This window comes from Mustelus asterias, chromosome 18 (assembly GCF_964213995.1).
Source record: "Mustelus asterias chromosome 18, sMusAst1.hap1.1, whole genome shotgun sequence".
Classification (NCBI taxonomy): domain Eukaryota; kingdom Metazoa; phylum Chordata; class Chondrichthyes; order Carcharhiniformes; family Triakidae; genus Mustelus; species Mustelus asterias.
The window spans coordinates 11,333,632-11,348,360 of NC_135818.1; the positions used below are offsets into that span (position 1 = coordinate 11,333,632).

General features: G+C 48.7%; 1 protein-coding gene across 4 annotated transcripts in view; it reads left to right on the forward strand.

The window, feature by feature from the left end:
• Positions 1-14,729, forward strand: part of smoc1 (SPARC related modular calcium binding 1) — a 248,746-nt gene that overhangs the window by 221,196 nt on the left and 12,821 nt on the right. For 3 of the 4 annotated variants that reach the window (XM_078233396.1, XM_078233394.1, XM_078233395.1), the window contains exons 11-12: positions 1,190-1,434; positions 10,758-10,811. In XM_078233396.1, coding sequence (XP_078089522.1) covers positions 1,190-1,434; positions 10,758-10,811 — 299 coding nt within the window. Of the gene's footprint in view, positions 1-1,189; positions 1,435-10,757; positions 10,812-14,729 lie in introns of those variants that run through there. The other variant, XR_013499985.1, reaches the window with a different exon arrangement.

Here is a 14,729-nt window from a genome sequence, read left to right on the forward strand (position 1 = left end):
ATCGTTGTGAGCAAGTTGCCTACTCTATTTCCCCACCAAACAGCAATGACCACAATTCAAAAATAATCCCCCATTGACTGCGAAATGCTTTGGGATTCCCCCAAGAGCATTAAAGGCACTAAATGCAATTCTTCTCATAGAATCATAGAATCCCTACAGGCAGAAGGATGCCATTTGGCCCATCACATCTGCAGCGACTCTCCAACAGAGCATCTTACACACGCCATGTAACCCCAAGTATTTGCCTGACTAATCTTCTTAACCTACACACCTTGAGACACTAAGGGGCAACTTACCATGGCCAATCCACCGAACCTACACATCTTGAGACACTAAGGGGCAATTTAGCATGGGCAATCCGCCTAACCTGCACATCTTTGGACACTAAGGGGCAATTTAGCATGGCCAATCCACCTGACCTGCGCATCTTCAGACACTAAGGGGCAATTTAGCATGGCCAATCCACCTAACCTGCACATCTTTGGATATTAAGGGGCAATTTAGCATGGCCAATCCAACTAACCTGCCCATCTTGAGACACTAAGGGGCAATTTAGCATGGCCAATCCGCCTAATCTGCACATCTTGAGACACTAAGGGGCAATTTAGCATGGCCAATCCACCTAACCTGCACATCTTTGGACTGTGGAAGGAAACCGGAGCTCCCGGAGGAAACCCATGCAGACACGAGGAGAATGTACAGACTCCACACAGACAGTTACCCGAGGCAGGAATTGAACCCGGGTCCCTGGCACTGTGAGGCGGCAGTGCTAACCACTGTGCCACCGTGCTGCCCTAGTCTTTGAAATGTTTTCCTTTGCCTGGGGGGTTCATCCCCTCCACCCCAGCATCTGGTGACGAAACCCTTCAAATTCAATTGAGTTTGTAGGATAAAGGAACATCCTCTTTGTCAAATGGCAAATAATCTATTAAAGCCCTTGACTGAGGCTGCTTCATTCAGGTTGCTGTCGGCAGGAGTGTCCCGCTCCTTTGTTGTGCTGCTTTGCTGTGTTGTTTCTTGTCCCGCGTGAGTCAGTGAAGCTGAAACCATCTGAAGCTATTGAACAGTCAAAGCTCTTTGTTGCTGCCTGTCAGCGGAAGGTAATCACGAGGCGAGCACTGCACCACAGCTGTGTTTATTCACCGGCCCGGTTGTCAGTCATGACCCTGTGTGTGTGTTACTGATGCAGGTTCCCAGAACCCGACCCAAACCACACGCTGGAGGAGCGGGTCGTTCACTGGTACTTTGGCCAACTGGACAAGAACGGCAGCAACAACATCCACAAGAAGGAAATGAAGCCGTTTAAACGCTTCCTAAGGAAGAAAGCCAAGCCAAAGAAATGCGGGCGCAAATTCACCGACTACTGCGACCTGAACGAGGACAAATCCATTTCGCTGCACGAGTTGAAAGGATGTTTAGGAGTGAAAGAAGGAGGTAAGGCATGATTGTAATTAAAACAATCAACTCGCCAACGCAGGTTAGACCGAAACATTGGGGCAGCACGGTGGCACAGTGGTTAGCACTGTGCCAGGGACCCGGGTTCCATTCCCGGCTTGGGTCACTGTCTGTGTGGAGTTTACACCTTCTCCCCGTGTCTGCGTGGGTTTCCTCCGGGTGCTCCGGTTTCCTCCCATGGCCCAAAGATGTGCGGGTTAGGTTGTTTGGTCATGCTAAATTGACCCTTAATGTCAGGGGATTGGCAGGGTAAATATGTGGGGTTATGGGGATAGGGCCTGGGTAGGATTGTGGTCGGTGCAGACTCGATGGGCTGAATAGCCTCCTTCAGGGAGGGATTCTATGATTGCAACATGACGGAACCTTAAGATAGTAGAAACGTAGAAACTAGAAGCAGGAGGAGGCCATTCGGCCCTTCGATCCTGCTCCACCATTCATTATGATCATGGCTGATCATCAAATTCAATCCCTGATCCTGCCTCGACCCCCATATCCTTTGATCTCTTTAGCCTCAAGAGCTATATCCAATTTCTTGAAATTACACAACGTTTTGGCCTCAACTACTTTCTTTGGTAGTGAACGGCACGGTGGCACAGTGGTTAGCACTGCTGCCTCACAGTGCCAGGGACCCGGGTCCAATTCCGGCCTCGGGTCACTGTCTGTGTGGAGTCTGCATGTTCTCCCCGTGTCTGCGTGGGTTTCCTCCAGGTGCTTTGGTTTCCTCCCACAGTTCAAAAATGTGCAGGTTAGGTTGATTGGCCATGCTAAATTGCCCCTAGTGTCAGGAGGGGTTAGCAGGTTAAGTCTGTGGGGTTACGGGTGGGATTCTTGTCGGTGCAGACTCGATGAGCCGAATGGCCTCCTTCTGCACTGCAGGGTTCTATGATTCTATGAATTTCAAACATTCACCACCCTCTGGGTGAAGAAATTTCTCTTCACTTCAGTCCTAAAGGGACCCTTATTCTCAGACTATAACCCCTCGCTCTGGACTCCCCAACCTGCACCTTTTAGTTTTGGCAAAATTGATGAATTATATTTGAGTCGAACTGAAAACAGTATTCTATCGAAAATGAATTGCTTTCTCTCCAGCCTGTGGCTTTTCTCTCTCTCCCCTCCTCCCTCTAAGGCACCGGCTCATTTATGTGCATTGATTTTCTGGTTGTTTGTTGAACCTAAAGACACTTTTCAGCCAATATTTATAAGTACGTTTGAGTTTTTTATGAAACAGTTCGAATATCTGCGGCCTTCCATTCCACAGCCCTGCAATGCTCTAAAAATGTGCTTGGAGCATCTGGTAACTCCTAATAAGCAAGCTATCTTTACCTGAACATCAGCTCTCAAGGACCCCACATACACACACACACACACACTCACATGCACACAAACATGCACACGCACACACACACTCACATGCACACACACACACACACACTCACATGCACACACACACACACACACACTCACATGCACACACACACTCACATGCACACACACACACACACTCACATGCACACAAACATGCACACACACACTCACACTCACATGCACACACACACACACACACACTCACATGCACGCAAACATGCACGCACACACACACATGCACATACACTAACACACACACGCTCACTCACATCCACACAAACATGCACGCACATATACACACACACACACACAAACACACATGCATGCATACACTAACACACACTCACATGCACGCATGCACGCACACACATGCACGCACATACATATACACGCACGCACATACACGTGCACACACACACCCACACGCCACGCACACGTGCCATGCATGCACGCTCACACATACACACTCACATGCACACACACAACAAAAGCAGACTGTTAATTTTATTCAATTGTTGGACATGGGTGTCACTGGCTGGCCAGCATTTATTGCCCATCCCTAGTTGCCCTTGAGAAGGTGGTGGTGAGCTGCCTTCTTGAATTGCTGCAGTCCACGTGCTGTGGGTTGACCCACAATGCCGTTAGGGAGAGAATTCCAGAATTTTGACCCAGTGATTGCGAAGGAACGGCGATATATTTCCAAGTCAGGATGGTGAGTGGCTTGGAGGGGAACTTGCAGGTGGTGGTGTTCCCATGTATCTGCTGCCCTTGTCCTTCTATATGGAAGTGGTCATGGGTTTGGAAGGTGCTGCCTAAGGATCTTTGGTGAATTGCTGCAGTGCATCTTGTAGATGGTACACACTGCTGCTACTGAGCGTCGGTGGTGGAGGGAGTGGATGTTTGTGGATGTGGTGCCAATCAAGCGGGCTGCTTTGTCCTGGATGGTGTCAAGCTTCTTGAGTGTTGTTGGAGCTGCACCCATCCAGGCAAGTGGGGAGTATTCCATCACACTCCTGACTTCTTGAGTAGACATTGGTGACAGATTTTGCCTCTTATGATAGGCCAGTACATTGCAAGGTGATTGGATGACCCAGGTCTGTGAGTAGACCTGGTGATGCAGGGTTATAGGCCATTGCTACACCTGATAGCAGCTCCATTCAGTAACATGAAAGAACCCTGACATGCAGATTCCTTCCTGGGATGCCGGGCCAGGATCCTGGAACTCCCTATCCAACAGCACTGTGGGAGTTCCTCTCCCACACGGACTGTGGCCAGTCATCATGACTCTCCAACACCTTCTTCAAGGACATGCAATCAGTGCTAGCCTTGCCTGTGACATCAACAATCTCACTCTGTGGTGAGGAAACAGGCATTGGTTCTGCTGAAGAGGCTTCAGAGAAAGAGTTCAGCAGCTCCAGAGATGCGCGGGTTAGGTGGATTGACCATGGTAAATTGCCCCTTAGTGTCAGGGGGTTAGCAGGGTAAATACATGGGGTTATGGGGATATGGCCTGGATGGGATTGTGGTCGGTGCAGACTCAAAGGGCTGAATGGCCTCCTTCTGCACTGTCGGGATTCTGTGATTCTACAACAAGAGGTACATTCGTATCTTCCTTTCTCTGCCTCTAATTCTGCCATATTGCACAATGTGGGAGGCACCTTGTTGCTCACAGGCTTGGCCAATCCCTACATTCACCGAATCACGAGCTTTCGGAGCGCTGCTCCTTCATCAGGTGACTCTCCTCACCTGACTCCTCACCTCAGGACTCACCTGATGAAGGAGCAGCGTTCCGAAAGCTCGTGATTCCAATAAACCTGTTGGACTTTAACCTTCTTACTGTGCCCACCCCAGTCCAACGCTGGCATCTCCACGTCATACATTCACTGATACACGGGGCAGGCAAAGCGCACGGTTACATCTGTTTTCCAGAGTTTGACTTTCCTGGGAGGGGTCACTCGAGACTTATAGCTTGAGGGGCCACTACTGTGCATCGAAAATGTCCGACAAGGAGCCCCTCTGCCTTCCATTGCCGAGTGTTGGGAGGATTTGCAAGTTGATACTCAATCTGACTGTGTGATAAACACGCCTTCCATGGCCACCAATACTGGAGTGGATGTGAAGAGCAGAGAGCCTATCCTTTGCCCCACAGGATATCCCTGGCTAAACCTGGCCTCCATCATTAATTGCAAAAGGCTAATAACTTTCTACAACAAGGGCAGAATTATCATTCCCAATCTGTGCATGTGATTCTCCCTCCATCTCCAATCCATGTTCGTTTTCCCTTCCATTGATAATTTCACTATGGCATCCCTCCATTCAATGTAGAGATAGAATCCCTGCAGTGCAGACAGAGGCCATTTGGCCCATCGAGCCTGCAACGATAACAATCCCACCCAAGCTCTATTTCCATGACCCCATGTATTTACCTTGCTAATCCCCCTGACACTAAGGGGCAATTTAGCATGGCTAATGCACATAACCAGCACGTCTTTCGGACTGCGGGACGAAACCGGAGCACCCGGAGGAAACCCACGCGGACACGGGGAGAATGTGCAGACTCTGCACAGACAGTGACCCGAGGCCGGGAACTGAACCCGGGTTCCTGGTGCTGTGAGGCAACAGTGCCAACCACTGTGCCACCGTGCCACTGTGCCACCGTGCCACTGTGCCACCGTGCCACCGTGCCACCGTGCCACCGTGCCACCGTGCCACTGTGCCACCGTGCCGCCGTGCCACCGTGCCACCGTGCCACCCTGTTCATGGGATGTGGGTGTTGCTGACAGGGCCATCATTCATTGTCCATCCCTGTGGTGCAATTAAGAATCAGCCACATTGCTGTGGGTCTGGAGTCACATGTGGGCCAGACCGGGTAAGGACGGCCGATTTCCTTCCCGAAAGGGCATCAGTGAAACAGGTGGAGTCTCAGGACAGTCAACAATGGTTTCATGGCCATCATTGAATTTTTAAAGTCCAGATTTTTATTGAATTAAATTTCACCATCTGCTGTGGTGGGATTTGAACCTGGGTCCCCAAAGCATTACCCTGGGTCTCTGGATTGCTGGTGCAGTGACAATACCACTACGCCACCACCTCCCCATGCAGCTGAGAGGGACTATTGGTCAATAGACTGTTTAGTAGATGCAACATGGCCAATCATCTCCCCTTTCACGGTGGCACAGTGGTTAGCACTGCTGCCTCACAGCGCCAGGGACCCGGGTTCGATTCCTGGCTTGGGTCACTGTCTGTGCGGAGTCTGCACATTTTCCCCGTGTCTGCGTGGGTTTCCTCCGGGTGCTCCGGTTTCCTCCCGCAGTCCGAAAGACGTGCTGGTTAGGTGCATTGGCCATGCTAAATTCTCGCTCAGTGTACCAGAACAGGAGTGTGGCGACTAGGGAATTTTCACATTGACTTCATTGCAGTGTTAATATAAGCCTACTTGTGACTAATAAATAAACTTTCACATGTGCATTTTTGAGTTGCAGTCGCCAAACACCAGGGGGATTTGAGATCTCTTGTCGCGACCTTACTGTGACCCTGGTCTTACATCTGATGAGGAAGTAGGATGTGAAGCCAGGCACTTCTTCACCCCTATGGGATGGTGGCACACCAAACCATCCATTTACCTGTTGATAAAGGCAAAATACTGCGGACGCTGGAATCTGAAACAAAAACAGAAATTGCTGGAAAATCTCAGCAGGTCAGACAGCATCTGTGGAGAGAAAATGGAATCATAGAATCATGGAATCCCTACAGTGCAGCAGGAGGTCATTCAGCCCATCGAGTCTGCACCGACCACAATCCCACCCAGGCCCTATTTCCGTAACCCCCACATATTTATCCTGCTGATCCCCCTCACACTCAGGGGCAATTTAGCATGGCCAATCAACCCAACCTACAAAACTTTGGACTGTGGGTGGAAACCGGAGCACCCGGAGGAAACCCACACAGACACGAGAGCCAACGTTCTGAGTTTGGATGACTCTGGGCTCTGACGGAAGGTTATCCTGACTCTTTTTAAGTGGGGATGGAGTGCAATATATGGCAAGATCTGGGCAGTTTGTTATACTGCCCTCTTTTGTTGGGGAGGTGTAGATAAAGTTAGTTCAATAATGACTCTTGGCTGTGAGTCCGCATGGTAATCCTTTGGAATTGGTCTCAACGCAACAGGCCAGGAAGGTCCCGATTCAATTTCTTTTCCACCGGGAATCAACCAAGGTGATGGTGGGAGTACAGAATCTGTCCTCAATGCTCCCAGGCTGCATCGGGGCAGGGAACAAGCAGGCTGTTTCTGATCATTCATCATGGTTTTGGAGAGGGATTGTGCTTCAAAATTGCGGGATGGGGCAGGTGAACGGGCACAGGTTTGAACTTGGTTTGGTTAGCCTTCCAAAGCTCCTTGTGGCCCAGATATCCATTATATCAAACCGCGGTCAATACTTTAACCAGCTCCTGTAGGGTCACCATTACCCATGATGCTGCGTTGCCTCAGCCTGATCCACCACCACCTTGGAGAGGGAAGAGGTCTGGAGCCCAGGAATATGGGGAATATGCAAAAGTAGGACAATAGTGCAATATATACTCATTTGCAAATTTCAAATGTACTGTCCTCAAATAGAATTGTAGAATCCCACCAGTAGAGAAGGAGGCCATTCGGCCCATTGAGTCTGCACCGATCACAATCCCACCCAGGCCCTATCCCTGTAACCCCACATATTTATCCTGCTAATCTCCCTGACACTAAGGGGCAATTTAGCATGGCCAATCCATCTAACCTGCACATCTTTGAGCCTGCAACGATAACAATCCTACCGAGCCGTATCCCCATAACCCCATGTATTTACCCTGCTAGTCCTCCTGACACTATGGCCAATTAACCCAAGCTGCACATCTTGGAACTGCGGGAGGAAACCGGAGCACCCAAAGGAAACCCACGCAGACACGGGGAGAACGTGCAAACTGCACACTAATCTGTCATTTGGCCAGGACACCAGGAATAACTGCAGTTTGGAATAGCAGCTTGGGGACCTTTAATATCCACTTAAAAGGGAAGTCAGTGCTTTGGTTTAAAGATCTTTCTGTAAAATGGCTCCTCCATTAGGCTTCCAAATGGAAAACCCTGCATCAAAAAATAGTTATTCTGGACTGATCTGGTCATCTACTCGATCTTTCTCACTTGATGAGCTCCTACTCTTGCGTGGCCCTTCACCTGGGATTCCAAATTTGTCGATCGGTTGGATGCTCCTTTTCCTCTCTCTGAGTTGTTTTTGCCATTGTTTGTTGCCAATGTGGTGTCCCAAATAAAGTATTAAAGGTTGAAATTGGTCCTTGATGCAAGTGGCAACAAGGCTCGGTTCTTGAAAAGGTCAGGAGGTAGCATAAGACCGTAAGGAATAGGGAGTAGGCCATTCGGCCCCTTCTGCCTGTTCTACCTGTTCAATGGGATCATGGCTGATCCGATGACGTTCCTCATGTCCACGCTGCTGTGCTTTCCATGAACCAACTACTTCATAAAATGGGGGTGAACACTGGTGGCAGCCATTGAAAATCTGCTGAGGCGCAGGCTTTTCTGTAAGATGCAGCATTGATCTAAAGTGCAAACTTAGTTTCTCTCAGCAATACATGTTAGCCATTGCAAAGATACCACAATTATAGAATTGTAATGACTTTAATCAGGCAATTGAGGTGGGCCTGTTAGAATATGAACTCCCTGATTAAGGGCTACATTGACGGGCCAATCAGGGACCCTCTTGCTTTGTATTTAACCAGGCGTGTCAGTTCCTCTGGGACTCCAAGTGTACACTGCTAACTGGAAGCACTCTGTATGCTGCTGTCTGACTTGTAAATAAGGGGATTTTGGTGAAGGGACTTCTGGCTCTGAGGACTTATTACAAGAATCTTACAATCCCTACAGTGCAGAAGGAGGCCATTTGGCCCATCGAGCCTGCGCCGACAGCAATCCCACCCAGACCCTATCCCTGTAACCCCACGTATTTACTCTGCTAGTCCCCCTGACACTAAAGGGCAATTTAGCATCACCCATCCACCTAACCCGCACATCTTTGGACTGTGGGATGAAACCAGAGCACCCAGAGGAAGCCCACGCAAACTCCACACAGACAGTGACTCAAGTTGGGAATTGAACCCGGGTCCCTGGTGCTGAGAGGCAGCAGTGCTAACCACTGTGCCACCGTGCCATCCATACGGCACGTCTTCTGGTTTTCCGAGTGGCATAGGAGGCAGTGCGTCACAGGGTTGGATGTGTTGGCTGACTAATGGCTGGAGCGTGGGGAAAGCCGTGTATGGAATCTCCGAGAGTGCAGTTAATCACAGTTGGCAACCCTGCTGTACAAATGGGAGCGTTATAGTGATTTGCCCCCAGAAAATCTTGCTGTTTTCAGTTGCCTTTCTTGCCAACTTTCTCTTTGCCTATTATCTTGCAGGGTCATGGGTTTCCATGGTTTCGGAGTTGCCCCAGTATCATGTGCAAACCTAACTGTAAACTGTTTCATAATGTATGACAATACCGTGCCTTTTAGCAATGTATTTTTACCATGTTTCTTGTGAGGGGTATGTTTAAAATTCAGCTCTGTTTACACCGTGCCGATTTGTCTGCACCAGGCAGCTGAGAATGCAGGCTAATAATTGATCCTACATAATGGGGTGGTTGTTTTAATCTGAGTTAATGCATTTTTTTTGTTTATTCTTTTGTTTTTCCCCTGGGGTTTCAGAGTAGGGATAGATTAGGTTGATTGACAGAGACAGTCGTGTGCTAATGGGAGCAGCTCAGCTTACAGGAAAAGCAAGCAGTTTCTGCATGGGCCTGAAGGAAGCAAGAGGTGTTTTTCTCTCTCTCTCTTTCTCTTTGGAGGCTGCTGTTTGAGTATCATGAGACTGGTGTCTCTACATCTCTGTCTCTCTCTCTCTCTCTGGAAGTGTTCAAAGATTCTGGGACTGTCAATAAGTACAAGCATGTAAGCCTGTGTTGTTTGCTCACTGATTTGGAAGAGGAGTTTAAGTCTATAAGAGGAATATTCCTTGAATTGGAACTAGTAGAGATTGGTTAGCAGTTATGAATCATATTTTGTCATGTTTAAGTATTTAAATTAAAAGTTAAGCTAATTCATTTGTTATAGTTAAACTGTATTGTTAAATAAAGTTTGTTTGGATAAAAGCTTCCTAGTGGGTCAATAGAATCACACCGAGCACAAGACAGTGGCACAGTGGTTAGCACTGCTGTCTCATAGCGCCAGGGATCTGGGTTCGATTCCAGCCTCGGGTCACTGTCTGTGTGGAGTTTGTACTTTCTCCCCGTGTCTATATGGGTTTCTTCCGGGTGCTCCGGTTTCCTCCCACAGTTCAAAGATGTGTGGGTTAGGTGTATTGGCCATGCCAAATTGACCCTAGTGTGAGGGGGATTAGCGGGATAAATGTGTGGGGTTACGGGAATAGGGCCTGGGTGGTATTGTGGTCGGTGCAGACTCGATGGGCTGAATGGCCTCCTTCTGTACTGTAGGGATTAAAAGAAACACCTTCTCCTCACACTGGTGCCAAAATAAAAAAAACTAATTGGGGTCTAGTCTTAGGTGTACCTTGGAGTTTATGATCTGGTCCCTAACAGCTGGGAGTTCAGCAGGAGCCCTGGAGGATAGATATAGCACTTGGGGCGAATGGGATCAAAGGTTATGGGGAGAAATCAGGATCAGGCTACTGAGTTGGACGATCAGCCATAATTGTGATGAATGGCGTAGCAGGCACGAAGGGCCGAATGGCCTCCTCCTGCTCCTATCTTCAATGTTTTTATGATTGCCCACCTGGCTAGCCCAGGGTCCACAGTTGGTCGCGCCCCTTTCTGATCATCCATCTGAAAATGCTTACTTTTCTCTGCCATTGTCAGGGCAACTGAATTAACCTTTGACCGTTTTGTCTTTCCTTCACAGGTAGCAGTGCTGGGGGCCTCTCGAACGGAAGAAGACAAGGAGCGAACCCTTTCAGTAAGACTTTGCTTCTCTCACTTCTATCACTGACTGGGCTCTGGCTCCCGGGGATGGGGTGATTGACGGGGGCATCCGGAGAACGGTGCAAAGTTTATTTTTTCCACATTCTAAGTCCACCCCCCTCCTCTCCAGACATGTAGCATTGCAGAATCTTATGGCTCCACGCTTAAATCCCTCTGCGCTACGAGAGACTGTGGGCAAGATAGAATCATAGAATCCCTACAGTGCAGACAGAGGCCATTCGGCCCATCGAGCCTGCATCGGCAACAATCCCACCCAGGCCTATCCTCGTAACTCCATGTATTTACCCTGCTAATTCCCGTGACACCAAGGGTCAAGTTGGCATGGCCAATCCACCCAACCTGCACATCTTTGGACTATGGGGGGAAACCAGAGGCCTCCTAGGAAACCCACACAGACACGGGCAGAATGTGCAAACTCCACACAGACAGCCACCCGAGGCTGGAATCGAACCCAGGTCCCTGGCGCTGTAAGGCAGCAGTGCTAACCATTGTGCCTCCAATGTTAGGACAAGAATCTTCATATACAATGCTGTTGATTGTCAGATGTTTTACCACAGGGAGTGGTTGTGGGAGAGACCATTTTGTTTTTTGGGGGAAATTGGATAACTTTGTTGGAGGAATGGTGCGGTACTGGACTAGTAATCCAGAGCCCCAGGCTAATGCTCTAGAGAGATGGGTTCAAATCTAACCATGGCAGTTGTTGGAATTTAAATTGAGATAATAAATCTGGAATATAAAGCTAGTCTCAGTAATGGTGACCATGACAACAATCATTGGTGGTTGTTAAAACCCATCTGGTTCACTAATCTTTATAAAAGGACCTTCAGGGCAAGGAATTTTGTCATCCTTACCTCATCTAGCCGACATGTGACTCCATTACAATAGTTGACACTTAACTGCCAAGCCAATGTTTTCAGCCCTATAATAATTAGGGATGGGCAACAAATGCTGGCCTTGCCAGTGATGCCCACATCCCATGAAAGAATAAATGGAAGAAAACTAGTTGAAGCAGAGTAAGATACAGGTGATGGAAATAGACTACGAGCAGTGGGACCTCTTTCTCTGTCTTGCAGACAAGCCTCAAATGTTTCTTGAGTGGACAGCCACACAGCCGTTAGATTTCCCTTGAGATTCAGGGGCTTATGGAGGCTGCAAATGTGATGCAAGATAAAACTTCTTCACACAGCGAGTGGTCGGGGTCTGGAATGCACGGCCTGGAAGTATGAGGCAGGTTCCATCAAAGCATTCAAGAGGACATCAGATGATTATTGAAAAGGGAACAACGTGCAGGGGAAAGGGGAAAAGGCAAGGGAAATGACACTAAGGGGGGAGTTTTCCCGGCTAGCCTGCCATGGGAATCGTAACATGCGGGGGGGACAGATCATGCAAAGGGTCCATTAACCTCGGGTGGCATTTTCCGGTTTTAGCGCGAGCGTGGCCGGAAAATCCCACCCCAAGTCATGATGTTTGTTCGGAGAGTCAGTGTAGAACGATGGGCCAAATGGCCTCCTTCTGCTGGCCTTCATAGTGAGAGGTTTCGAGAACTGGAGCAGGGATGTGTTGTTGCAATTATACAGGGCCTTGGTGAGGCCACACCAGGTATACTGTGTGCAGGTTTGGTCTCCTTTTCTGAGGAAGGATGTCCTGGCTCTCGAGGGAGTGCAGCAAAGGTTTACCAGGCTGATTCCGGGGATGACGGGACTGATGTGTGAGGAGAGAGTGACTAGGTTAGGATTGTTTTCACTGGAGTTCAGACGAATGACGGGGGAATCTCATTGAGACTTATAAAATTCTAACAGGACTAGACGGGGTAGATGCAGGGAGGATGTTCCTGATGGTTGGGGAGGCCGGAACCAGGGGTCACGGTCTGAGGATTCGGGGTAGACCATTTAGGATGGAGGTGAGGAGACATTTCTTCACCCAAAGAGTGGTGAGCCTGTGGAATTCATTACCACAGGAAGTAGTTGATGCCAAAACATTGAATGTATTCAAGAGGCGGCTGGATATAGCACGTGGGGTGAATGGGATCAAAGGTTATGGGGAGAAAGCAGGATTAGGCTATTGGGTTGGATGATCAGCCATGATTGTGATGAATGGCGGAGCAGGCTCGAAGGGCCGAATGGCCTCCTCCTGCTCCTATCTTCTATGTTTCTATGTAAACAATTCTGCATTTTCACTCAAGACCGAGATGGCTATGGGTTTGCGTAAGACCCAGACATTTCTGGACAGTAGACATCTAAAATGTACAAAAAAAAGTCTAGAAAGTAGAGCGAAGTGAAGAAAATATTGAAATTGAGAAACAAAGTGCTTCTGAATTCCTAAACGCATCTGTAATCAGGAATTTTCCTCTGCCCAATTTCCCAATGCCAGCCAGTAACAAGGGTTATCTGTCCTTCTGAAAGTTGATCTCCAACTATTTGGCTGAGTAGATGACAATTTAATGTCATCTGGAGGCGTGATTCAACCTCCCTGCAGACCGATTCCCGACTTAGACATGTCAACTCTTGACAGAGGCGAGACAAATGCACCTAACGCATTTTCTGCTTTTGAGTCATTATTAAAAGCTTCAGCACGAGATGACTGGCAGTCAGATTGAGGCTGGCCGCCTGATTCTGCTCATGTCTGACTCACTCGTTCCAAGGAACCTCTGCCACCGGCTCCGAGCTGACAGAACCCTCATTATGCTGTTGCTGCCACACAGATTTTTCCTGTCACCCTTTGCCGACTGGTTCAGAATAGAATAACAGCAATGGAGGGGCATAAATCAAATGTGAGGGAAGCGGTTGGAAAACTGCCATTCAAATACAACCGATTCTGCATGACAGCTCAGCGGAACCACAAATTATCTTGGGAAAATCTGCCAGAAAACGGAATCGCAGAAAGGTTTTCTGAAGACATTTCCATTCATCATCTTTCCTTTATCATAGAATCATAGAAACCCTACAGTGCAGAAGGAGGCCATTCGGCCCATCGAGTCTGCACTGACCACAATCCCACCCAGGCCCTACCCGCTAATCGCTTTTTTTTAACCCGCTAATTTACCCGCTAATCCCTCTAACCTACGCATCCCAGGACTCTAAGGGGCAATTTTTTTTTTTTTAACCTGGCCAATCAACCTAACCCGCACATCTTTGGACTGTGGGAGGAAACCGGAGCACCTGGAGGAAACCCACGCAGACACGAGGAGAATGTGCAAACTCCACACAGACAGTGACCCGAGCATCGAACCCAGGACCCTGGAGCTGTGAAGCAGCAGTGCTAACCACTGTGCTAACGTGCCGCCCTATCAACTAAAATCTTTGGATGTTCCTCCTAAGTTTTAAAATAAAATGAAACGAGCTATTTTCCCCAGCAAAAGTAGTTGAATTGATCTTTCCACTTGTCCATTGATATCTACCGTGGCAGCATGGGAACAGTGGTTAGCACTGCTGCCTCACAGCGCCAGCGACTTGGGTTCAATTCCCGGCTTGGGTCACTGTCTGAGTGGAGTTTGCACATTCTCCTTGTGTCTGCGTGGGTTTCCTCCCACAATCCGAAAGATGTGCTGGTTAGGTGCATTGGCCGTGCTAAATTCTCCCTCAGTGTTACCCGAACAGGCACCGGAGTGTGACAACAAGGAGATTTTCACAGTAACTTCATTGCAGTGTTAATGTAAGACTACTTGTGACTAATAAATAAAGTTATTTACTTACCCTGCCCCCCCCCCCCCCCCAACCCCCTCGCAGAGCTGCCCCTTGTAATTTCCATCCCACCCACACTCAACTCAATGCAGTGAACAGTGACAATGCATAATGCCGTCCTGGATGTAATACCGCCAGTGGTCACAGCTACCTGGTGGCGCTGTCAGTACTGGAGAGCGTCTAGCCTCTCTTTGACCAGGCAGCTCTTGGGG